Source organism: Garra rufa, chromosome 11 (genome assembly GCF_049309525.1).
Source record: "Garra rufa chromosome 11, GarRuf1.0, whole genome shotgun sequence".
NCBI lineage: Eukaryota > Metazoa > Chordata > Actinopteri > Cypriniformes > Cyprinidae > Garra > Garra rufa.
This window is the reverse complement of record NC_133371.1, coordinates 27017775-27042485: the sequence shown is the minus strand read 5'-3', so window position 1 is coordinate 27042485 and position 24711 is coordinate 27017775. Positions and strand designations below refer to the sequence as shown.

General features: G+C 33.3%; 1 protein-coding gene and 1 long non-coding RNA gene across 3 annotated transcripts in view; both read left to right on the top strand.

The window, feature by feature from the left end:
- The first annotated feature begins 3981 nt into the window (after positions 1–3981).
- On the top strand, positions 3982–9938 carry LOC141345589 (uncharacterized). The gene is made up of 5 exons (XR_012357041.1): positions 3982–4144; positions 5577–5644; positions 5796–5845; positions 7512–7569; positions 9678–9938. It is a non-coding gene; the product is annotated as an uncharacterized lncRNA (long non-coding RNA).
- A 488-nt stretch (positions 9939–10426) lies between these two features.
- chd2 (chromodomain helicase DNA binding protein 2) overlaps positions 10427–24711 on the top strand; it is a 36965-nt gene continuing 22680 nt past the window's right edge. Inside the window, exons 1-16 of one of the 2 annotated variants that reach the window (XM_073850072.1) lie at positions 10427–11223; positions 11546–11655; positions 15159–15393; positions 15515–15601; positions 15896–15957; positions 18838–18954; positions 19368–19529; positions 20571–20707; positions 20796–21021; positions 21163–21263; positions 22421–22474; positions 22567–22736; positions 22844–22968; positions 23535–23751; positions 23834–23923; positions 24034–24224. In XM_073850072.1, the coding sequence (XP_073706173.1) occupies positions 11594–11655; positions 15159–15393; positions 15515–15601; positions 15896–15957; positions 18838–18954; positions 19368–19529; positions 20571–20707; positions 20796–21021; positions 21163–21263; positions 22421–22474; positions 22567–22736; positions 22844–22968; positions 23535–23751; positions 23834–23923; positions 24034–24224 (2036 nt within the window). In that variant the 5' untranslated portion in view covers positions 10427–11223; positions 11546–11593. The remainder of the gene's footprint in view (positions 11224–11545; positions 11656–15158; positions 15394–15514; positions 15602–15895; positions 15958–18837; positions 18955–19367; positions 19530–20570; positions 20708–20795; positions 21022–21162; positions 21264–22420; positions 22475–22566; positions 22737–22843; positions 22969–23534; positions 23752–23833; positions 23924–24033; positions 24225–24711) is intronic. The other variant, XM_073850073.1, reaches the window with a different exon arrangement.

Genomic DNA, 24711 nt, shown 5'->3' with positions numbered 1-24711 from the left:
TTCAAATAAATGCTCTTTTGAACTTTCTATTCATTAAAGAAACTTGAAAAAAATACTCAGCTGTTTTCGACATAATTATAGTAATACATGTTTTTTGAGCAGCAAATTAAAATATTTAGAATCATTTCTGAAGGATCATGTGACTAATGATGCTAAGAACTCAGTTTTGAAATCACTGGAATAAATGACATTTTAAAATAGTAATAATATTTCTAAATGTTACTGTTTTTGCTGTACTTGGAATCAGAAGAGACTTCTTTAAGGGGAGACACTGCAGGCAAAAACACTGTCTTTTTCCATGCACCTGTCAAATTTGAGATTTGGGGCTTTTTGCTTTTACATAAAGTGTTTTGTCAAACTAGTGGAAAGAAAACACACCGAAAGACACTGTTAAGTGTTTCTTTTATAGCACTTTATCTATTTTTGTCAATAGATTTCAATTACAATACATATTTTTAAAGGCCGTTTTCTCAAAATTAGTTTTTTCTCCTACACTGAGCCATAAATCTCTACTTCAGTAGCACTGACACACACCTAACTTTAACTTTTTATTCCTGTCTATATCTTAAGGTTTTTACAGAGGGATTTATTCATACACAATTAGCTTGATTTTATATAACATTTTACTCCCCCTAAAATGGTCAAAAATACATGGTTTTCCGTCTGTTCATTTTTTTTTTTCTTAATTATGGGGTAACAAATTGAGATACCCAAAATCCCCTCAGAAAAAACATTGACTCTAATATGTCAAAAAAACTAAACATGAATTTCGAAACTGACTTGATCCATATTTGTACTAGAAATATATGCAAATGAGTGCATATTTCATTAAACAATGCCTAAATTGCATATTTAAACCTAACATTTTAGAAAACTTGTAATACAAAAAATGCTTGCAATAATCAATCTAGGTAAGTACGGTGATAACTATTAGTTATTTTTTTTTACCCTATTCACCTGCAGTGTCTCGCCTTAAAACACATTAAAATTCTTACTGTTCAAAAACATTTGACTGGTAGTGCACTTAATTCATATACAATCTATATATGACATTATTTTTAAAAGCATCCTCACTTCAACATTTTTTATGCCTTTTCACAGTACTGTAGCTTTGTGGTTAGGTTTCTTTACGTGTCTTGGAGATGTTGCCACAGTTTTGCTGGATTTAGTCTGGATTATTACAATTAATGGCAAAAGATATTTATAGATAAACTACTGAATTGCATTTCATGTGACAAATAAATCTAATAATTATGTGTACTAACATAAGAACTCTCAAGCATACATTATGTTTGAAGAAAAAATCATAGAAGGCCACAAGAGGGCTCTTAGATGTCTGTGTGTTTTTCAGACCATGCCATATTTGATTTAACATCTTTCTTTTATTCAGCACTACACTAGCATGTGCATCCAAGTTTGTGTGCTGATATTAGTCATACATTGTCATTTATTTATTATTTAGTTCAGAAAAATACAGATATAATGCCATCTTGGCTTTGACACCACATTCTATTTATGTTTGGCTGATTTTATTATTATTATTTTTTTAAATCTAATTCTAGTCTTGGTTGTGCTCAACAGACTTCAGCTCGAGGCATCTGCCTTTCATGAACAGTCCACCTGGTGCATTTGCCAATGCCTACGTGGCATGACTTTAGAGAAGTAGGGGGAGGGTGTTCAGGAATGATCCAATTACAGTTGCTTAGTAACCAACTGCGGTATGCAGACTAGCTGGTCCAGTTGGGGAAGATAGAAATGAGCCTTTGATAGAGCTGAGCTTCTGTGCTTCTGCGCTTCTGCTACTGTACACATGGGGGTTATAAATATTTCAACAACTCATTAGATCAATATGCCATTCATATTTCAAGAGCATTAATCCAATGTGTTATATCTGGGCCGTTGCAGCCTGTACATTAAACTTTTTTTTCTTGGTGACATTTGCATTGAAAAAGCTTTTTGTATTGCTGGGCTGTTAATATATATACACCATAATGTTGTTCATAAATGTATGTAACTATAATATAAATTAATATTAAATAAAATAATTCTAAATAATCAAATCTACTATTCTGTTTTAAACTGTTTGACTGTTTATTAAAGATGTGATAATAGCAACACTGTAAATTGAAATTGAATATTTCTTGCTCATTTAGCCTGTTTTAATAAATAGTGAAGATGTCAGAAATGTACAGCTCATGGAAGTACTATGTAATAACCCTGTATAATAAATTATTATAAAAATAATTAACACTATAACATGGCACTCTGGGCCTTCTGGGCCAATTTTGTGATGCCGAATCCCTTTTTAACAAACAGACCACAGACAAACAGACAAGATTTTGGTATACAACATTATACAAGGTCACATACTATTTTGAAGACACGAAATTAAATCAATTCACCTCAGAAATTGTTTCGACTGACATAATCTTACAAATTTTGACTATCAGATGAAAATACTAAATTAAGAAGAGCCTATACACATAGCATATGTATATACATACACTACCAGTCAAAGGTTTTTGAACAGTTAAAATGTTTTGTTTTTTAAAGATGTCTCTTCTGCTCACCAAGCCTGCATTTATTTGATCCAAAGTACAGCAAAAACAGTATTTTTTTTTTAATATTTTCACTATTTAAAATAACTGTTTTCTATTTGAATATATTTTTAAATGTAACTTAATCCTGTGATTTTAAAACAGATTTTTTGCATCATAGACTCCAGTCACATGATCCTTCAGAAATCATTCTAAAATTCTGATTTGCTGCTAATTTTTTGTATTATGTTAAAAACAGCTGAGTAGAATTTTTTAGGTGTCTTTGATGAATAGAAAATTCAAAAGAACATCATTTAAATAAATGTAAAGCACTCTTGCTAAATAAAAGTATTAATTTATATAATAAAAAAATAGCCTATTTATACTTCAAGCTTACAAAAGCTTTTTATTTCAGATAAATGCTGATCTTTGGATCTTTGTATTCATCAAAGAATCCTAAAAAAAATACTCACCTGTTTTAAATTCTGTTAATAATAAATGTTATAATAATAGCAAATCAGCATATTAGAAAGATTTCAGAAGGATTGTGTGACACTGAAGACTGGAGTAATGATGCTAAAATGTAGCTTTGATCACATAAATAAATTACATTTTAAAATATATTGAAATAGAAAGCAGTTATTTTAAATAGTAAAAATATCTCACAATTGTACAGTTTTTGCTTTACTTCGGATCAAATAAATGCAGCTTGGTGAGTTTTAAAAAACATTCAAAATCATACTGTTCAAAAACTTTTGACTGCGTATGTCTATAACTATATCTATCTGTATCTATAGATTTACATAGATATTTTCAATCCAACTCAATTTCAAATATGGTCTGTGATTATTATTATAAGAAACTTTAAAACGTAGTTCTACAAAAACATCAATTTTGAATGTGCTGTTTAAAAACTTAAATTATTAAATAATTAAAAAAATAATAATAATTGAGATACAACTGTAATTTATCTTTAGGTCTCTTCAAGTAGCCTAATTAAGCACAGACCCATAAAGCAAAATTTAAAATATATCTTAATCAAAAACAAAAATTAATTTACAGTCAGAACATCAAACTTTGTTTAAAAATGCAAATAGCTTAGTTTTAAAACTACAAATGGAGCAGCTCTTTTTTGTTTTATGTTTTGCGTTGTTATAAATACACAGCTTTATATAAGTGGTACAGTTAGGCATGTGGTTCTTTTATTATTTTTTATTCAAAATTGGAATGATTTGTTGTTGTATGTGTGGTTAAATGGTAGAATTATCAGTATTCCAGCGTAAAAATCAGCTTTTTACGGTCACTGAAATCAAACGTTAGTTTAAAGATACAATCATGGATGCTGTGTTTCTTCTACCCAGAATGCTGCAGTGAGAGGAAGTTGTCTCTGCTTACGCTGAAGCTCAGGGCTGTCCACTCGATCAGTATAACAGTTCAGGCAGAGAGGACGAGGAGCGCACACGGGAGAGAACAGACGACGGTGACGGGCGAAGATGGCGATGCGGAGCGGTCTGAGCGACAAGATCTCGTTAAAACGACGAAAATTAACGAAGAGAACGGCGTCGACCTGTTCAGATGAAAGAGCAGATCTCGACGGTGTGAACATGGTAAGATTTCATTATAGATTCTAACTTATAAATGTGTTTGAGGGACGCTCCAATATGGTGGAAAAGGAGAGGGTTCGACGAGGTGTTGTAAAATGGCCATGATGGGGCCATTGCCAAGTACTGAAAAATGGCATTCCGTCGATTTAATCGACGATTTTACAGCAAAAACATCTCGAAAATGTTAGGAAAACAATACATGGATATGTTGCAGGAAAACTGCGAAGATTTCAACTGACAGCAACGAAGAGAAGCAAGGATTTAACTGTCTACGCATTTTAAATTCGCTTTGTCCTTGAGAGGACAAAATGTCCTTGTAACATTCGAAAGCGGAAAAAATATATTAAATGCATATATTGCTGTAGTAGTGCAATTTTGGACGTTCCAATGCCAGTCTCAACATTTTGAGTGTCTTTTGTTGATTTTAAATGTTTTCTTTGAATAAACAATTTTATTGAACATTTTAATGCATTTATTGTGTGGTAATTATTGAAAAAATATTTCCTTTTTTCCTGATGTACATTGTTTTGAACTTCTAAAGAGAACATTGTGAATATGTCAACTTACCATAGGATTTAGCACATAATTTTGATGTTTTACTTTATTTTAAGATTCTATTGTTATCTGCATAAAATGTAATAGATAAACATTTGTTCATTTTATGCTTCTTTTCCACTTGGTAATGAACTTAAATAAAGCTATCTACTTGTATTTCTTGTGTTTTGAAAAACATTTAAGCTGTATTTTTCGACGTTAAATAATAGGGTGTTGGCTTTTAACCCATTGTGCTCCAGAAGAGGACTTTTAATTTTTTAAAAAATGTAGAAACTTGTTTCTTTATTTCTGTTTTTCCTTTTTGGCCAGAGATTCAAGTGAAGTACATTTTCACCCATTTAGTACTGTTTTAAAGTATTAAATGTCTTCAAATTGTACAAAAATGATTGATTAATATAAAAAAAGGTCAAATTAAACCTGGAATTTCTTTTTCCCCTCTGGTTGTTGTCACAATATCATAAAAATGTATAACTTAGAAAGTAATGGTCTTTAGTTTGTCTTCATTTAAAATGTAAAATGTTAGATTTGAAATACCTTGAGGTCTTTGCTGTGTATGTTTTTACAATCAACTGTTCAGAAAACAAAGGTTGCTACAAATGTTGCATGTAGGAATAAATGAAAATAAAACATGAGCCCTCAGTGAGGTTTCTATATTAACGAGGTTTCTGATTTATGTATATTCTTTGGTGTATTATGAACGCAATTTTAGACAATAGTACTTGCAATTTACTTGGACGTAGCTGAAGAAATCATATTTTATGTAGAGAAACCACATGACTGAAATAAATGTTTCTTTTGAACATTTTGACGCTCAAGTGAGCGTTACCATGTAATGGAGACGATACAATACTAATTGACTAAATTGCTTTTTTGTGTACAGGAATCAGAACAGCTGGATGAAAGATGATGGAAAGATGATGGTTGCGTTCAGACTCCTACCATGTAAATGTAAGTGTTATGTAATGTAAAAAAAAATGTTCTTTGAACATTACATTTTATGCAGTCTTTGCATTTTATCACTGGCTACCACTAGGTTGTGCTCTAAATCGAACTGTAAGATGAATTTTCGATCTAACGAAGAATATTTTTGTCGTTAAAGGGTCCTGATCTGCCAAACGTCCAAGAAAGCTGAGGAAAATAATTTTCGCTGTAAGTATTGCACTTAAAGCAGCCTCGTAGAAGCATAAACCATTTCTTTACTTTTCTTGAATGTCAAACAGTTTACATTTTAGCTACTTTATAGTTACGTGGTATATTTATTAATGCTTCGAAAATGCTTTAAATTGGCTTCAAGTTTACTTAAATTAATTTTTACGCACTTTGAGCAAATCGACAATAATTAAAAAAATAATTCAAAAGGAGTCCGATAAAATAAATTCTAAACCGCATATATTTTCAAGATATTTTAAACCATCTAAAAATATAAAGAACCTCAGTTTGATATGGCAGCCATACCATGTTAACTTCAACATAACATTCTACTTCGTACGTACTGTGAACTTTTTACTCACGTCCATCTTTAGCGATGAAATACAAACAACAAAACAAATTAGTTTATTAATAAGAAAGAAAAATATTAAAGGCAACATTAAAAGTTGTTTGGGAAAAGTGTACAAAAAAAACACATTACGCCTTAACTTGTGTACGTAACAAAAGATCACTTTCAATTTAAAAATTTTCACAAAAAACAATCCTGTTTTGTCACATTAGATAATATACCTAATGGAACAATTTGCTTTTCAATGCACCATCAATAGTTGGAACGTTGCGATTTTTACTGATTGAATTCATTTAAATGGTTTCAATTATTCAATTAAGATAATTTATATTTCACACCTGAGAACATGTCAGCATTCCTAGTGTGAATGGCTTTTTTGCAGCAAATTGAAAAACAAAAAAATAATTTAAGGACGCATCAATTCACAACAAATTTTCATATTTACAATAAAATGTATTTAAAATAATTGTCACTTCAGTTAGATTTGGGTTTGTTGTTGTTTTACTTGACAACCAATTATTACTATTTTAAGTTTGCCAGAATACCTCAAGCCTACTGCGTTTATTGAACACAACACCTTTCAATCCCGACTTTACTTTTTGAAAACTTGCACCCAGAAACTTAAATTCATTAGTTTTCAGTTCATGCATTTCCTGGGAATCGAACCCACAACCTTACCATTACAGTTTGAGCTTGAGGTAATGGCACTGCAATTCCTGCTCAAACTGTGGTTTGTAATAACATGTTAGCTACTTCATTGCAACCCGAGTTATGGAGTCTAATTAGTGATAGCTTTAATTGATGATTCCCAAAGCAAGCATCACTGCAATTGCTGCTTGTTTTCATCCTGCTTCAAATGAGAACAAGGTGTTATTACTTTATAAGTGTTCAGAATCAAAAAAAAAAAAAAATTCTGGCAAATTTAAAACGTCACTTAAAATTTGAAAAATGTATAAATGCCAAATAGATTGCGTTATTGTGGGTGTGGACTGTTGTGGGTGTGGCCACCAGTAATCAAGTCACAACCACATAGCAACTGCATAGCAATATGCTAATAATCACTCAGAACTTCCTAACATAATGCCAGTCACTTTTATGTGAAGAAACATCACTCACATTTCAACAGAAAATATAATATTTGGAATAAATAGAGAATCTTTTGAAAGTAAAGTTTAGGCTTTTTTTCTGCTACTAAACCGATGACATCTTAAAGGAATCATTAGGCAATGTGACACTAATTCAAGCAGCTAATGTGTTCTCAACTGACAGTATTATGTTTTGTACTTCTGATCTCACTGATTGTCTTTATCCCTGCAGATGACGTTTGCCTGAAGAGGAAGCTTCAGTGAAGTTTCAAGAAACCGAAGACTGCTCTGTAAGTCCTCAGAGTGTTATATTTGCATTATTAAGGTTTTACTCCATATGTCTGTCATTTTAGCTACATTAAGGCCTCAGAGCTGTAATAATGTATTTTAGCACCAGCAAATGTGTAGTTGTCAGTAAACCGCATAAATGGAAAGCATTAATTTAGAATTTCAGCAGTTTTTCTGTTTTTTTTTGTTTTTGTTTTTTTTAAACAAGTGGTAAAGAACAAATGTTAAGCTTAATGAAATGGTCTTAAGAATGGCTTTCGCAGCTTGGGAATTCCTAAATGTTCAGCTTCTTTCACTTTGTATTGATGACCACATTTTTTACTTACTTGTCTTCAGTACCTGCGCATGCTTAGGTGCTGTCTTCACTTCATCTTGTTTTTAGTGGAAACCTTTCTTGAGATCAGTGACTCGTTTCTCGTGGAGTCCGTTCTGCTTTTGTGTAACTCGTTTTACACATCTTTCCTGATTCTCTGCCACAATTGGCTTCCTTTTGTTTTCACTGGCTGTTGCATATTTCATTATGCGATGGAGATTTCGCTATCACTTGCACAGTGCCACATATACACTGGAATACACCGCAACATTTCCCAACTCTTTTTGCTGTTGATTTTGGGATGCGCATCCAGATAGGGACAGACCACAAAACATGGTCTGTTATTATTGCACTATTTCAGTGCATTATCCCATGTCCTTCACATTAAGACGCTGTTTATTTGGAGCTGCTACCTAATTATTGTAACGATGTAGTTGATGAAAAGGGACTCGAAAGAGTTTCGAAAGAAAAATGATCTTAACTTGAGTAAAGCTACTGACATTTTCAGTAAGCAAATGCCATGTGTTTATTGAGAATGAAGCTGTGACTTGGAAACTTTTTAATCACTTTCTGAAGTATGACTTTCATTAAATGTACTTCACACCTGCCATTTTTTTTTCTTTATAACATTTGGTAAAATGTTTGTTTTTGTAAAGTCCCTTTTATATTTGGACTTCTACACATCTGTATACAAATTTCTCTATTTATGAATGGACCCTTTGGAGTGTCACTTCTCACTTTTGGTGGTTAAGTCACTTTGTGACACTTTTATTTATATATATATATGAAGTATAAGCCACCTGGACATTCCGAATGGCATAATTGTAACAATTTTACAATAGAATTGTTGAAAAACAATTTCAACATTTTTTTAAATACTTCATTCTTCCTTTAATACATTTTTAAATTTGGCCCAAGTTACACATTGTAATAACATTATCATAAGGACAGACACATTACAATAATTTATTAAACTTCAATAATTGTCAATAATTGAAGTTCTCACTTGTTTTGCACTTCATTTCAATACTTTTCAACTCTGTAGATGTCCAACTTGGATTCATCTTTGTTCTTGTGTTCATGACTATTGGATACATCTTTGTTCTTGTATCAATGACTATTATTACAAAGATTGTAATAAAGTTACCTTTTTTTTTTTGAAGCACATTCACAGAAATGATAGCTAATGACAGACATATGTTGTAACACTGTAAGATTTTAAAATGCTTTTTACTTTTTTTTTTTTCTATTTTTTTTTTTTTTGTGATTTTTAAACTGTGGGTCTATCATAAAGCTACTTTGAGTACCAATGTAAAAAGTAAACTTAGATGTGAACCAAATCCAAGTATTGTAGATTTTCTGGTAGTTGAAAGTAAAGGTTGTTTCTTGTGATTTAAGCTTCTAAAAATGGTGCGAACAGAGTTCGTAACTAAATCATGAAAAAGCTGCGGCAACTACGTAGCATTTTTCTGTTAGCATTTGACCATCAGTATATGAAAAATAATGCACTTTGTTGATATTTTGCTACTGTTATTGTATGGACAAGTTGTGCATGTAAATTTTTGCAGTTGTCCTAATTGACTATATAAAGCTACCTTGGGAAATTGACCATTGTCTCAAACTTGCTAATCGTTAGAGAACTATACAAAAGAGATTCTGAAAAGAACTTTTGTTTTCTTCATAGCTACACCATAGTAGTACGTTAAAGTTTAGGCCTATATATAAAGCTGTCATCGCATCTTAAAGAATACAATTGGGGTTTACATGTTTTCCCTTCTCCTTTTTGATTTCATTAAGAACCATTTCTGGACAGTCAAGTGGAAGTCTCTACTGCTTAATGAGGAAGATGGCGGCTCATATTTTGCTTTTGGATTTGGAAAGACATTTTATTTGATTGTGATTTGCTTTGATATTTGAATTCATTCGCTAATGTGCACAACAACTGTATGTATTTTTGCATATTTCACTGCATTGTTGTTTTGATGAAATGCCTGTATTTCAAATTTTAAAAATGCCTTTTTTTAAATAAAAATAAAAAAACTTCGTGATTGAACAATACCGACTTGCTCTTATTGGATGGAGAATTAAAAACGACGTTTCGCAAAATATTCACTTTGCGGTTTACGTCAGAAGTTTAACACAGCTTGTCCAGGTTTAAGTTTTTATTTTTTATTAAAAAAAAAAAAACGACAGGTCTTCTACATTATTTAATTACCTATCAGAGAATCTATTAACTTACAATCTAGGTGGTATTTTCAAAAAATTAAAGGGTGTGTCATTTTTAACGACCCTTGATATTTTTTTATTTTTTTTTACTATAATTTTTTTTTCTACTTTTTCTTTTATATTCAATAATTCTAAAGCTTTCGCAAATTATTTAGTTTAATCTATCCCACCCATTACTTTCTTGCTGAATCAAGATCCTTCCTGCAAGCTTTGGTGCACTTTTCATCTTTCAAATATCAGGTTTTCAAAGTACATTTCATATCCAGAGCAGGTGTAAAAGGGTTAAAATTAAGTGGTCTAAAATGGTGTCCAGTGTAGTCCAGCACTCACTGCAAAATGGCAGTCTGTTGTCTCATTTCCTGTCTATGCAGGAAGTGAAGGCTTAAAGAAATAATTTTCTTAACATAAAGATAACCAGTGCTCTTCATAAGCACTAAACAGTTGCTCAACAACTGTCCTTGTGAGGGTAGAACTAACTCGAGCTATTAATTGATTAATAAAACAACTAGTTTTTATTTAAAATAAAAGGGGTGGGACTTTCGTGCATCACCTGAGCCCTGGGTAAATGGAGAGAACGTCAATCAAAGGCTAAGCTCTCAGAGCTGGGAAGGAGCTTTAGATGGCGGATGAACCTTGGGAAGGGGAGAGCGTTGAGCCTTGCAGGGCTCCCGATAGCACTTGTATCTCAACTTTGGTGAACTTTGAGTGCCTCCTGGGGCACCGTAATCGCGCGAAATCGTTCGTTTAGTTCCGTTTTGGACTGTAGAGACGTTAATACGTGCGTTTTGTGACTTTGTTTCGTCGAAAAGCGCTCTGGTGTGTGCGTAGAGTGGCCAGTCGTTGTTTTCCCTGCCTTGCACTGGCAGCCATGGCGGTCCTCCATTTTTAGTGCGCTCTGCTGGGCTCTTCTCATACTCTCTCACTCTCTCTCTCCATTCAAATAGCCATCGGTGGATTACCGCTATTATTTTTTGTTCCGAATTTAATTCCGATTCTTATTTTCGACTCAATCCTGGAGTATTTTTGATTTTTTTTGTCGTTATGGCCAAAGTAACAAATCGGATATTTTGTCAGATGTGAATGTACTGCTACAATCCTCCTCCTGTCAATGCAATAGGTATGTTTACATCGTTTCTTTCCTATTGTCGATTTTATTTGCTTTCATCGTTATGTTTTAATCGTCCTTTGTTTGATGACGCAGTAAGAATTTATGCATGTGGCTCTGTGAATCTATTGCCTTGAAATGCCATCGACACATGGATATTTGACATCGAATAGAGTCGAGCAGGTGTCATTTCAATTCCGATGCTTTTTAATTTAAGCAATACCATCTATATTTATTTATTTTAAATTATCCGAGCCCAACTTGCCTTTTCCATATATCGCAACGACAGGACTCTTTCTCTTTGATGGTTCATCCCACTTTAAACTTTTGACAGTTAATACCTGGACAAAAGACCATCATTAACAAATCCCAAGACTAAATCATGATGAAGAATAAGAGCAAAAAGCAGGAAGATGAAGGCTCGACTCAAAGCAATGCTTCCAGGTACGATCTCTCCTATTTTCTCCCTTTTTTAACATGTGTCTTGCTTGTTTACTTTTACAAGCATGGTTGATCACCTGTGCAGAAGTTTAAACCACAATGTCTGTAAAATAGATGGGGTTTCGGATCATTGACCTTGGGATAGATGTATAGCCACACCCTGATTTTGCTAGTATTTCTAAAAGTGAATTCAAGGCCCATAGGGCCCTTACCCAAATTTATACTCAACATGCACAGTGTTTATACAGATTTCAGCAGTGATTACAGTTCTAATATTTACACTTTTAAAGTGATCCTGTGAAATGACCTTGTCTGATTAGTATGTGCTGCATTGCACCACTGTGTAAGGTTAATGACATTTTAAACACTTTTACTTGAACATTACAAGAGTTTAGCATTTGATGTCTGTAAATTAATGTTGAAGTACTTGTGTTATCATACCTGTTCAGTATGATTTCCCTGAAATATTTAATGAACACAATTCAAATGTTTAAAGCAAGTTCATTGTTTTCCCCAAAATGAGTAGTTTTACATAGGCATGATTGTATTTTGTACACATTTTAATGTTTTAAAACTTTTATCTTTTTTTTATTTCCCTTTATTTTAGTAGCAACAAAACTGTTGCTAGTTTACAGTGCAATTGTATTTTTAATTTGTAAGTATATGACAACTGTTGCTTAATACAGATAATATTAATCACTTTTGTTTTTTTAGTATTTTCATTAACAAAAAAAAAAAAAAAACTATCCTAAAACACAACTTGTTTAGGGTCACACATGACCTGTGTGAGTTATAATGTTTGTCATTGGCTGTAAGGTATTAAATGTTTATGAAGTAAATATTTATAATTCCCTAATGACATGAGGGTATATCACCTCATATTTTTACAGTTCTAGCTCAGCACTCAATCACATATTCCATAATTAACTAATTGCAATAGCTCCTTTTGAAAAATAGCTTTCACTTTTTTTGAATTTTAAATTTTTAAGAACCAAAATTTGAGTTTTTTCCTGTTTTGTCCAAATTTGTTTACTTGAAATATTTTTCAACAGCAAAATTAATTTTTGGTCGAAACTTGTCAAAATCTTGACAGTGATAAAATCAGACTGATGTGTTGTTCCCTAGACTCTATAGTACACTCTAAAATGAAAGTGGTTCCCCATTGTTAATATGTAATTATGTTTTCATCATTTTCCCATCCAAACCAAATAAAAAAAAAAAACAGGATGTCTTGATTTGAAGATGAAGTGGAAGTAATTTTGGTCACTTTACTGCACTCACATTTACTCTTATTTCCATATGGAACTGGAACCATTTGCATTGCAAATAATGTTAATTCATATTAACATTAATTTGTCTTATTTATAATAGGTATTATTTACATATGCATTATTAATTTAGGCTTTTAATTGTTTAAAATATTACACATGATTAGGATTTTTCAGGGGACTTCGGAATAAGTCGGTGATGCCATTTTTCAGAGGTTCATGATTTTTCTTTCAGGAAATATAAAAAGATATTTAAAACAACAGGTGGAAATTGAATATTTCATATATTATTTTGAAAGTCTAAATGCATTGACATTATGCACTTTTATAGTTTTAACATAATTTGCTTCAACTTTTAGCAACGTAAGACCAGGTCATCACTTATATATAAAAAAAAAATAAAAAATAAAAGCACAATGTTTTGATGTTGTGTACAGTGCTTATGACTGGCTCTGTCATTATTTTTATGGTTGTTTGTCAAGAATGTCCATCTGAATTGATGACCGCTTTGAAGCTCCTGCATTTGTGCCAGATACCAGAGTCTAAACTGAAAAAACCCTCAAATGTATGTTATCTTTTCACAATTACACAAACAGTAGTCATATGTAACACTGTATGTGATCATGAATTGTCAAATGAACATGTATGCTCACTTTCATTGGTTGCAAATGATTTTTTCAGCATTAAAGATGCATATGAGAGCCTAGATCAATTCTCTGTCCTCAGAAACATACCTAAACACTGCTGTTCAGCTGTGGCAGCCATTTTCTAAAAGAAACAAGAGCTGAAAAAGATATTAAATATGATCTTTTTCTTATATCATAGCTGATGTGCTTTAAATGAGGCGATTGTATGGCATAGCCGTGCATTAAAAGCACTGCTTTGTTTCATCACTGTGTGAGACTGGTTTCATTAAATGGCTGAAAGTCCTCAAAGTCACAAAATGGCTCTTGCTTTGTGCTGCATAGCTTGTATTAGTTGCTGCATTACATAAAAGCTTCTTGGAACTACAGGAAGCGGAAACAGGAAGTCTTTTAGAGGTCAGATGATTTCATACAGAGTTTTCATTGGCCCTTCCTTTGGCTAGCGACAGGCAGCCAATGAGAATTGAGTTGAGAGGTTAGGCCCGCCCACATGTGATGTCAGCAACCATATAAGGACAGTCTGGCTGGTATGGCTGCTTCGTCAGCAGCTGTTTGGCTCCCGAGCACATGACGGGGGTGTTTGTTTCTAACAGTGCATTCCATTATAGTACTCCGCGTGCTAGCTTTTACTTCCAGATCTGCAGTAAGGTTTCCCATGGATGCCATAGTATATAGAGGTTTAAAAAATATATATTTTTAAGGAAACTTTTTTTTTTTTTACCATGTAAGGAAGATAAATGTATTTTGAGATTGTTTCATTTATAGTAAACGTGGTTGGGCTTGTTTCAGAAAGAAGCCATTGCATTTATTTTTAGACCTAAAGGGCAAAAGGACAGAAGTGGTCAGACCTAAAAAAAAAAAAAAAAACCCTGATAGTCACATTTCATTTAAAAAAAAAAAATTAGGTAGGTAGTTTTATTATTTATTTAATTATTTACTTGCTTGTTTTTATTTGTTTACTTTTTAATTATTGTTTTTTACATTTATTTACTTTTTAATTTTATTTTTGGATTGAAAAACACTTTTAACCTGAAATGAAACGAAATAAAACCATTTTAAAAAAAACGTAAACCAGGCTGAATGTAAATGTCTAATTATGCATTTGCTCATTTGCACATGTAAAAACGATTTATAAGTCTGTCTTTATTAAATGAATTAAATGATTTATTTCAATTTTACAGGTGTTGTCAATTTGTCTGTCAAATAAGTAGCTTATTTATGTTAATTCCAGCTAAATGCTAAAAGTTTTCCCATGCGTTGTATTGGATTTCCCCCATTCCCAGTTTCTAAATCCGTGGAATGCTATTGTTTACATTGACAAAGACACAGCATGGTTTAAAACATTCTACTTGAGGACTCGGCTTTCTTTGTTCTTTGTTGGACTCGGATAATTAGATTTCACTTTTTTAGATTTTTTTGTTTTCTTAAAAAAAAAAAAAGGTGGCATAATTAAGTGATTTATAATGAGATAAGTTAAAATGATAAAGTACAAATTCGCCTACACCACCTTGACAATTCATCAGATCTGAATAATTTTTTGAACAACTTGACGTGTTTTCATTGTTTCTCAACATGCACGTTTTTAATGTTATAGCAATTCGGCATCAGAGGAGTCTAACCGCTCTGGGTCGGAGTCTGGGAGTCAGTCGGAGAGCGAGCAAGGGAGCGACAGAGCTCGTTCCCGGCGTTCCGAATCCAACAGCTCGTCTGATTCTGAGAGCCACTCTGAGTCAGGCAGTGAATCCACTGGGTCCAAATCACGTCAGACCTCAGCGCAGGTCAAAGACAAACCAGTCAGGAAGAAAGACAACCTGGCAGATGTGAAGAAGGTACAAAAATAGGCAGCCAGCCTGAACATTAGGATCAATCAGTTATTCCCAGTGGACTTAAATTTAGCTGGTGATTAATTGCTTCATGATTTAAAATGAGTCATATCCCTAATTATCATAGATGTGGGAGGAACATCCAGATATTTATGGTGTTCGGAGATCCAGTCGGAGCAGACAAGAGCCTGCTCGTCTCAACATTGGAGCTGAGGTAGGCTGGTTTGTCCAAAAATAATTCGACACTGACCTCTAGTGGTTTCTTGCGTTCTTTCACATACTGCTGATTTCACAACATGTTCTGCTTCTTGAACCAAAGTAATTACAGACACGGTTACTTACTAAAGCATAAACATTTGTTTTTGGTCATAGACTCGGAAATGACCAGGCATGTAAACAAACTCCCATGTGTTGAAAGCTTTGTTTTCCTGGTTAATCTGAAACATGACATTTTCATGCTGTTTAATCCAGTGCCACATATTCAAAATGGATTTTCATGGGTTTTTAGGGCAGCAGTGACTCAGAGAGCGAAAGTCCCAAAAGAAAAAGCTCACGGCAGAAAAAGAAAGAGTAAGTGTACTGGAAGTATTTAAACAGGTCTCTCGCCATTCCTTTTCATACTTTATTTACAAATGAGTGCTTGTTTTATTTATTTATTTGTTGATTCATTACCCTTATGTGAATGTCTCCATATATGTGACCCTGGACCACAAAAGCAGTCATAAGTAGCACGGGTATATTTGTAGCGTTAGCCAAGGATACATTGTATGGGTCAAAATGATCGATTTTTATTTTTTTATGCCAAAGATCATTAGGATATCAAGTAAAGATCATGTTCCTTTAAGACATTTTGTAGATTTCCTACCGTAAATATATCACAACTTAATTTTTCGATTAGTAATATTCATTGCTAAGAACTTCATTTAGACAACTTTAAAAGCAAATTTCTCAGTATTTTGTTTTTTTTGCAACCTCAAATACCACATTTTCGAATAGTTGTATCTTGTCCTGTTCTAACAAACCATACATAGAAAGCTTATTTATTCATCTTTCATAAAAAAATTGACCCTTTAACTGGTTTTGTGGTCCAGGGTCACATAACCTTTAAATTCACTCTTATTTTTTTTTTTTTTTTTACATGTAAATGTCTTTTGGGAAGTTGCTTTTCAGTAAATATGTTGTTTATATTGTGTTTATGAACTTAACATTTTTCTGAGTCATTTCTGTAAATAATTGTTCAAATTTATTTTATTAACTGAGAAAATGGCTCAGACAAATTAAGTTTTGAGAATAGATGTTATTTTTTGCAGTTGCTACTTGATATGAAATTTTAGTGCAATAACATTCATACATTAAGTATGGGTAATAAGTATATGGAATGAAAAAAAAAAAGTTAACCCATAAACCATGAATGTAAAGATTTGATTTTCAAAATGTTATTTATTATAAAATGCAATGCATAAGTTCCAAGGACACTATCATTCAAAAGTTTGGGGTCAGTAAGAATACTTTTATTGAGATTTTTTTTTTTTTTTTACTTAACCCTATGAAACCTGCTGTATTATATATGATATCTGATTATCTGATTGATCATTTATAAGTACACAGCCTTTTAGTTTAATCCTATGAACTGAAATTAAAATGTAATCAAAATGATACATCAGGGCTTGAACATTAATACATTATACATTGTTCAAATTGCATTGCATTTTATGATTAGGATATAAATTCTAATCATAAAACTAAGCATTTAAATATCGTCTTATTATTATTGGAATATACGCTACCAGTCAAAAGTTTAAGATTTTTAAATTTTGGGGTCAGTAACTTTTATTGAGCGAGGATGCATTCAATTGATCAAAAGAGACGATTTTTATGTTTTCTATTTCAAATAAAGCTTTTTTTGTAGAGAATCTTGAAAAAAAAATGTATCACAGTTTCCACAAAAAAATATATGCTGTATTAAATTAACTATTTAAAATTGACAATAATAAATGATTCTTGAGCACCAAATCAGCATATTAGAATGATTTCTAAAGGATCATGTGACACTGAAGACTGAAATAATGGCTGCTAAAAATTCAGCTTTATCACCACAACAATAAATTACATTTTAAATATTTAAAAATAGAAAAAAGTTATTTTAATTTGAAATATTCCACAATATTACAGTTTTTCTGTGTTTTTGACCAAATCAGTGCAGCCTTGGTAAGCATAAGCCTCCTTTAAAAAAAAACAAAAAACAAAAAAAAAGCTTACCAAACCAAACTTTTGAACAGTACTGTATATACACTGAAATGTCTTTCCCAGCATGTTTAAAGTGATATTTCACCCAAAAATGAAAATTCTGTCATTAATTACTCACCCTCATGTCGTTCCAAACCTGTAAGACCTTCGTTCATCTTCGGAACACAAATTAAGATATTTTTGATGAAATCCGAGAGCTTTCTGACGTCATAGACAGCAGCACAACTAACACTTAAAGGGATAGTTCACCCAAAAATGAAATTTTGATGTTTATCTGCTTACCCCCAGGGCATCCAAGATGTAGGTGACTTTGTTTCTTCAGTAGAACACAAACGAAGATTTTTAACTCAAACCGTTGCAGTCTGTCAGTCATATAATGGGTGTGGATGGGCACCAAATTTTTGAAAGTAAAAAAAACAAAACATGCACAGACAGACAAATCCAAATTACACCCTGAGGCTCGTGACAAATACGTTGATGTCCTAAGACACGAAACGATTGTTTTTTTGTGAGAAACTGAACAGTATTTATATCATTTTTTACCTCTAATATACAGCAAGGTCTGACTGTATTGAGCAGAATATAAAATGATGATAAATTATATAAATACTGTTCAGTTTCTCGCAAAAAACGATCGTTTCACGTCTTAGAACGTCAATGTATCGTCACAAGCCGCAGGGTGTAATTTGGTTTTGTGTGTGCATGTTTTTTTTTTCCTTTCAAAGGTTTGGTGCCCATTCACTGCCATTAAATCACTAACAGACTCCAACAGTTTGAGTTAAAAATCTTTGTTTCTGTTCTACTGTTCTGTTCTAAGAAACAAAGTCGCCTACATCTTGGATGCCCTGGGGGTAAGCAGATAAACATCAAATTTTAATTTTTAGCGTCATAAAATTACGGTTGAACCACTGATGTCACATGGACTATTTTATCGATGTCCTTACTACCTTTTTGGGCCTTGAAGGTGTCAGTTGCCTTGCTGTCTATGCAGCTAAGCTCTCAGATTTCATAAATGTCTTGCGTTCTGAAATGACATGAGGGTGAGTAATTAATGACGATTAAAATTTTTGGGTGAACTATCGCATTAATTGCCTGCGCGTTGGATAAGCCGTGAAACGGACTGGCTTGCAGCTTTACGATAGGCTAGAAGTAGAAGCTAATGGAGGTCCAATAGATGAACCTGTGGTATTTCTGTGTTGAAAGAAATACCTGGAAAGATGATGACTCAAATGATGAAGAGGATGTTGAGGAAGAGGCCAGCAGTTCAGAGAGTGAGCAGGAAGAGAAAAAAGTTAGATCCAGACGACTTCCTGCTAGAAGGTAAGAGTGTAGCGAAGCCTGGCCTTCAGACAGCGCATCGTGAATTATTAAATGAGCCGTCTTAAATGCAAATGACGACGGCTCATTTTTGATTGCTATGGTTGCGCTAAATTGATCGGTGTGATTTTTCTTTCCTCTATCTGAAATGTGTTCTAAATTGTTAAAGCATGTATTCTACTTTTGGCATAATGATCAAATCAGTCAAATATTGATTTAATGTGTCTAATATATGAAGAATTAGAACTGCTCAATAAGTCTGACAGCTGTCTCAAGGCTATTGGCTTATGAGTCAGGCTGATAGGCGTGAAAACGGGTCGCTACACTAGCAAACACATCAGGGACGTGGAATGAAAGTAAAAGCCTAGCAAGGTAAATGAGTGTATGTGTGTGTACTTGTCTCTTTCCCTACTCAGACCACAGACCAAATCATCTGGTAAGCAGCAGTCACAAAAGGGACGGAAACAGAGAAAGCAGGAGTCCTCAGATGAAGAAGACGATGATGATGATGATGACGATGATGAAGAGGAAGATACGCCAAAAAGACAAACAAGGCGACGAGCAGCAACTAAAGTCAGGTATGGAATGTTTTTACATAAAGAGGTTTATGTAGAGTTTATGAATGGAAGATGCCATACTTCTGCCAGATATAATAATTTATTGATATATTCTCATTTAATACATAAAGTAAATACATCTCCTATATATTTCTGAATTTATTTTTGAGCGGTAGCAGGTAAAATATTTAGTTTTTAACTAATAATTAAGGTGTTTACACACTTATGCTCAAGTTTTTTTTTTTTTAAACTTAACCCTGTAAAGCCTGCTGTATTTTATGATATCTGATTATCTGCTTAGTTTATAATAATTATATATTTTTTTCAAGTACACAGCCTTTTTTATTAAAATATAATCAGTATGATACATCAGGGCTTTGATAAACATTAATTTATACATTGTTCAAATCATTGTATTGCATTGCATAAATCCTTTATTTAAAGGTTGTATCAGCGATTTCTAGCCTAAAACATAAAGTGTCAATTTCAGCTGACCTTTCTTCACGATCCGCTCGCTGCCTGCCCCATAAATTGTCTGTGAAAAAAACGCGTCTCTCTGGTCAGCCTAGGGTCCGAGATATGCCAAAAAAACAATCGGCACTACCAACCTTTCCACAGATAAACAAACAGTGTTCCAACCAATCAGCGTCAGGGGTTTGGTGTTGTGGACTTTCCTACTGGTGCTGGGATGTGAGGGAGGCGGAGCAAAAGTCCACAACACCAAACCCCTGACCCTGATTGGTTGGAACACTGTTTGTTTATGTGTGGAAAGGTTGGTAGTGCCGATTGTTTTTTTGGCATATCTCGGACCCTAGGCTGACCAGAGAGACGCGGTTTTTTCACAGACAATTTATGGGGCAAGCAGCGAGCGGATCGTGATGAAAGGTCAGCTGAATTTGACACTTTATGTTTCAGGCTAGAAATCGCTGATACAACCTTTAAATATCATCTTATTAGATATTATTGGAATATACACTACCAGTCAAAAGTTTATTAAAAGTTAATTGTGATTGACTCATAAAGTATTATGACAAAGTAGTAATATTGAAGCATGTGTTGCAGCTACAAGGAGGACCAGAATGATTTCGAGACCGACTCTGATGACCTTATCGAAATGGCAGAAGGAGCCGAGGAGCAACAAGACGATGACAGTGAGACCATTGAGAAGGTCGTTGAGACCAGAACTGGCAAAAAAGGAGGTAAAGACTTTAGATTTTTCTTTTTATACTTAATAATATGATACATGCTAATAGTAAAGCCTGTCATTTTTCTCCACCTCGTTTACAGCTTCTGGAGCTTCCACAACCCTCTATGCTATTGAGGAAAATGGGGACCCTGGAGCAGACTTTGACCCTGAGAAAGACGAAGGGGAAACTCAGTTCCTCATCAAGTGGAAAGGCTGGTCCTACATTCACAACACCTGGGAGAGTGTGGATTCCCTCACTCAGCAAAAAGTCAAAGGGATGAAGAAACTGGAAAACTTCAAGAAGAAAAACGATGAGCTAAATTATTGGTCAGTGCTCACAGAAATGCCATATTTCCATTTTGGGATGATCTCTTGAGGAAACTGACATCTTGAAGCCAAATATGAATGCCATTATTACAGACTAAAAACCGACAAGCAAGCATTTAAAATACAATTCTGGTTTTTTAGGTTGAATAAGGCATCCCCTGAAGATTTAGAATATTACAACTGCCAGCAAGAACTAACCAATGACCTGAGCAAGCAATTCCAGATAGTAGAGAGAGTGATTGGTAAGTGCTGACTCGATGAAGACAATCTTACCTCTGATAAACTACACTACAGTTTAAATGTTTGGTATCTAAGCTTTTTCCAGTCTTTTTGAGAGAAGTGTCTTATGCTTAAGGCTGCACTGAAATTAAAATAATATGTGCCGAGCAAAAAACAGATAACTTTGTTTTTCACAATTTTCAAAGATCATGTTTTTTTCATTGTGCGTTCCAATTAATCTCAATCAAATTGCAGTTGGGTTATTTTAGGTAAAAATAATTATTTTTGCAAATAAACTCTGCCTTGGTCAGCATAAGAGACTTATGACTCAAGGCTACATTTACACTACCAGTCAAAAGTTTTTGAACAGGAAGACTTTTAATGTTTTCAAATAATTTGCTGTTTAAGAAACATATGTATAATTAGCAGTATTTAAAATAGTTAATAAATTTTTTCAGGATTCTTTGAATGGAAAGATCCAAGCATTCAAAAGCTTAGAGCCAGTATTTCTTTTGAGAGAAGAAATTATAGAAATGAATACTTTTATTTAGCAAGAATGCTTTCAATCAATTTACGTTACAAATGAACTCCATTTCAGATAAATGTTGTTCTTCTGAACTTTCTATTCATCAAAGAAAACTGAAAAAATTCTGCTCAGCTGGTTTCAACATAATTTAAATAATAAATGTTATTTTTAGCAGCAGATCAGAATATTCGAATGATTTCTGAAGTATCATTAGACTGGAGTAATGATGCTGAAAATTCAGCTTTGAAATCACAGGAATAAATTACATTTTAAAATATATTCAAATAGAAAACTGTTATTTTAAATAGTACAAATATTTCAAAATTGTACTTTGGATCAATAAATGCAGGCTTGGTGAGCAGAAGAGACTTCTTTAAAAAACATTACAAACTTTTGACTTGTAGTGTATATGATCAAAAATACAGTAGAAACAGTAATATTATTACAATTTAAAATAACCTTTCTATTTAAATATATATTCTAAACTGTTATTTGCTCTTGTGATAAAAAAAAAAAGTAACATTGTAAATATCTGTTATTTTTGAATAATGTAATGCATCTGAAAAAGTATTATTATATATTTTTTTACTGACCTTAAATGTTTTGGATATTTTGATATGTTTCCAATTTTTTATTTTTCTCTCTTTTAATCAGCAACGAGAACTGGGAAAGCACAAACACAAGCGCCAGCCCCTTCAGACCTTCCCTGTAAGTTTACTGCTTTTGAAATCAGCTTTCTGATCTACTTGGTCAAGAGAGATGTTTACGACTTTAAATTATTTTCTGATATATTACAACAGCCCCTAAAACCGGTTCCACTGAGCCAGAGTACCTGTGTAAATGGATGGGGCTGCCGTATGCAGAGTGCACATGGGAGGATGGCGCATTAATCAGTAAGAAATTTCAGGCCTGCATTGATAGTTTCCTAAACAGAAATGCCTGCAAGACAGTTCCTTCCAAAGATTGTAAGGTGAGTGAGGAGATGTATAATGATAGACATTTGCTTCCTTTGTTTTTTTGAAAAAATGCCATGCGATGTTATGTGAACCTTGTTATCTTTTTTTGTCCAAATCAAAGGTATTGAAACAGAGGCCAAGATTTACGGCCTTGAAGAAGCAGCCTTCTTACATTGGAGATGAGGTCCTTCAACTTAGAGATTACCAGTTGGATGGCGTAAACTGGCTTGCTCACTCCTGGTGCAGGTATGTGGCAAGTCAAGAATTGAATACTTTCTGTTAGGGATGTCAAAGTACAGGCATTGGCATTCGACTTATCAGAATATTATTTATAATAATAGATATAAATGAAACCTAATAAATGTGCAGTTTTATTACATTTTTAATCAAACACTAACAAAAAGAGTACTTTTTTCTGACTGTTTACTTACTGAAATAATTACTTGGAAAAACATTAAAATAATATTAATACAATGTTAAAACACTTCAAGGTTACGTGTCATTTTGTTTTAATTTAATAAAACGTAAATGTTATTAGCTAATATTAATATTAACTTTTTTATTAAACAATAAATCATTAAAAAAGAGAATGTTGTATATAATAGCAGTGTTATTTTAGTATTTTTTTATATGCTATTATTTATAAATAGGTTGAATTTGCATATATTTTTACTTGTTTATTTTAGCTTTACTATTTTGATTAACAAACATGATTTGAGTTATAATAGTAGTTAATATCATGAGTTCACATTAGTTCTTGATTTTGAATTAACCCTGCTCTCTTCATCTCTGGTTTCTGTTGTGTTCTGTAGGTGTAACAGTGTTATCTTGGCTGATGAAATGGGCCTGGGAAAGACCATTCAGACGATCTCCTTCCTTTCCTACCTTTTCCATCAGCACCAGTTGTATGGTCCCTTCCTCCTTGTGGTACCGCTGTCAACCCTCACTTCCTGGCAGAGGGAGTTTGATACATGGGCCCCGGACATGAATGTAGTGGTGTACCTGGGAGACGTCACAAGCAGAAAGACAGTAAGCTATTAGTCATGCTAAGACAATCCAACCTGGTTATAATAATGCCCAAATTGAGATATAACTCTGTGTTTTTGACCAGATCCGGGACTATGAATGGATCCACCAGCAGACAAAAAGGATCAAGTTTAATGCACTTTTGACCACATATGAAATTCTACTGAAGGACAAGGTATATGGTATTCATGTTTTTTGATACATGTACTTGTATGATGTGTTATGGAAATGATTAGTTCTTTATTATTCGCACATTATTGAGTCGAGGCTTGTCTGTGTGCGCAGGGAGTGCTGGGGAATATAAACTGGGCTTTCCTTGGAGTTGATGAAGCTCACCGGCTTAAGAATGACGACTCGCTGCTATATAAAACTCTGATCGACTTTCGATCCAATCACAGGCTGCTCATTACTGGGACCCCACTGCAGAACTCACTCAAAGAGCTGTGGTCCCTTCTGCACTTTCTAATGCCTGACAAGTAAGTACTCACTATCTGTGTTTCCATTACCCCTTAAATTGCACAAATTAAAATTTGCGAATTGAAAATACGGAAATGGAAACGCGTCAATTGCGCAAAAACTCCCATATATCGTAAAAAGTTTCTGTGCTTGCATGAGGTGGTTTTTCAGGCAATTCAAAAAAGGAATACTTCGCAAAACAGCAATGGAAATGTTTTTTTTTTTCTCTCGCATTTACAGATTTATATTTGTTTAAATACAGCCAAAATCCCACAAAAATCCATTGACATGACTTATCCCAAGAGGGAAAAATTATGTTTTAGTCACATAACATTGGTTTCGCAATACAAAAAAATGAAAATGCACCTACAGTCAGGATTTGCACCATCATAATAAAAACAGAGGTTCATATTTGCCTTTTGTGGTCCATCAGAAAAATTGTAGATTAAAGAAGAATGTTTTTTTTTTTTTTTTTTTTTACGGCTATCAAAGTAAAAATGTTCATTT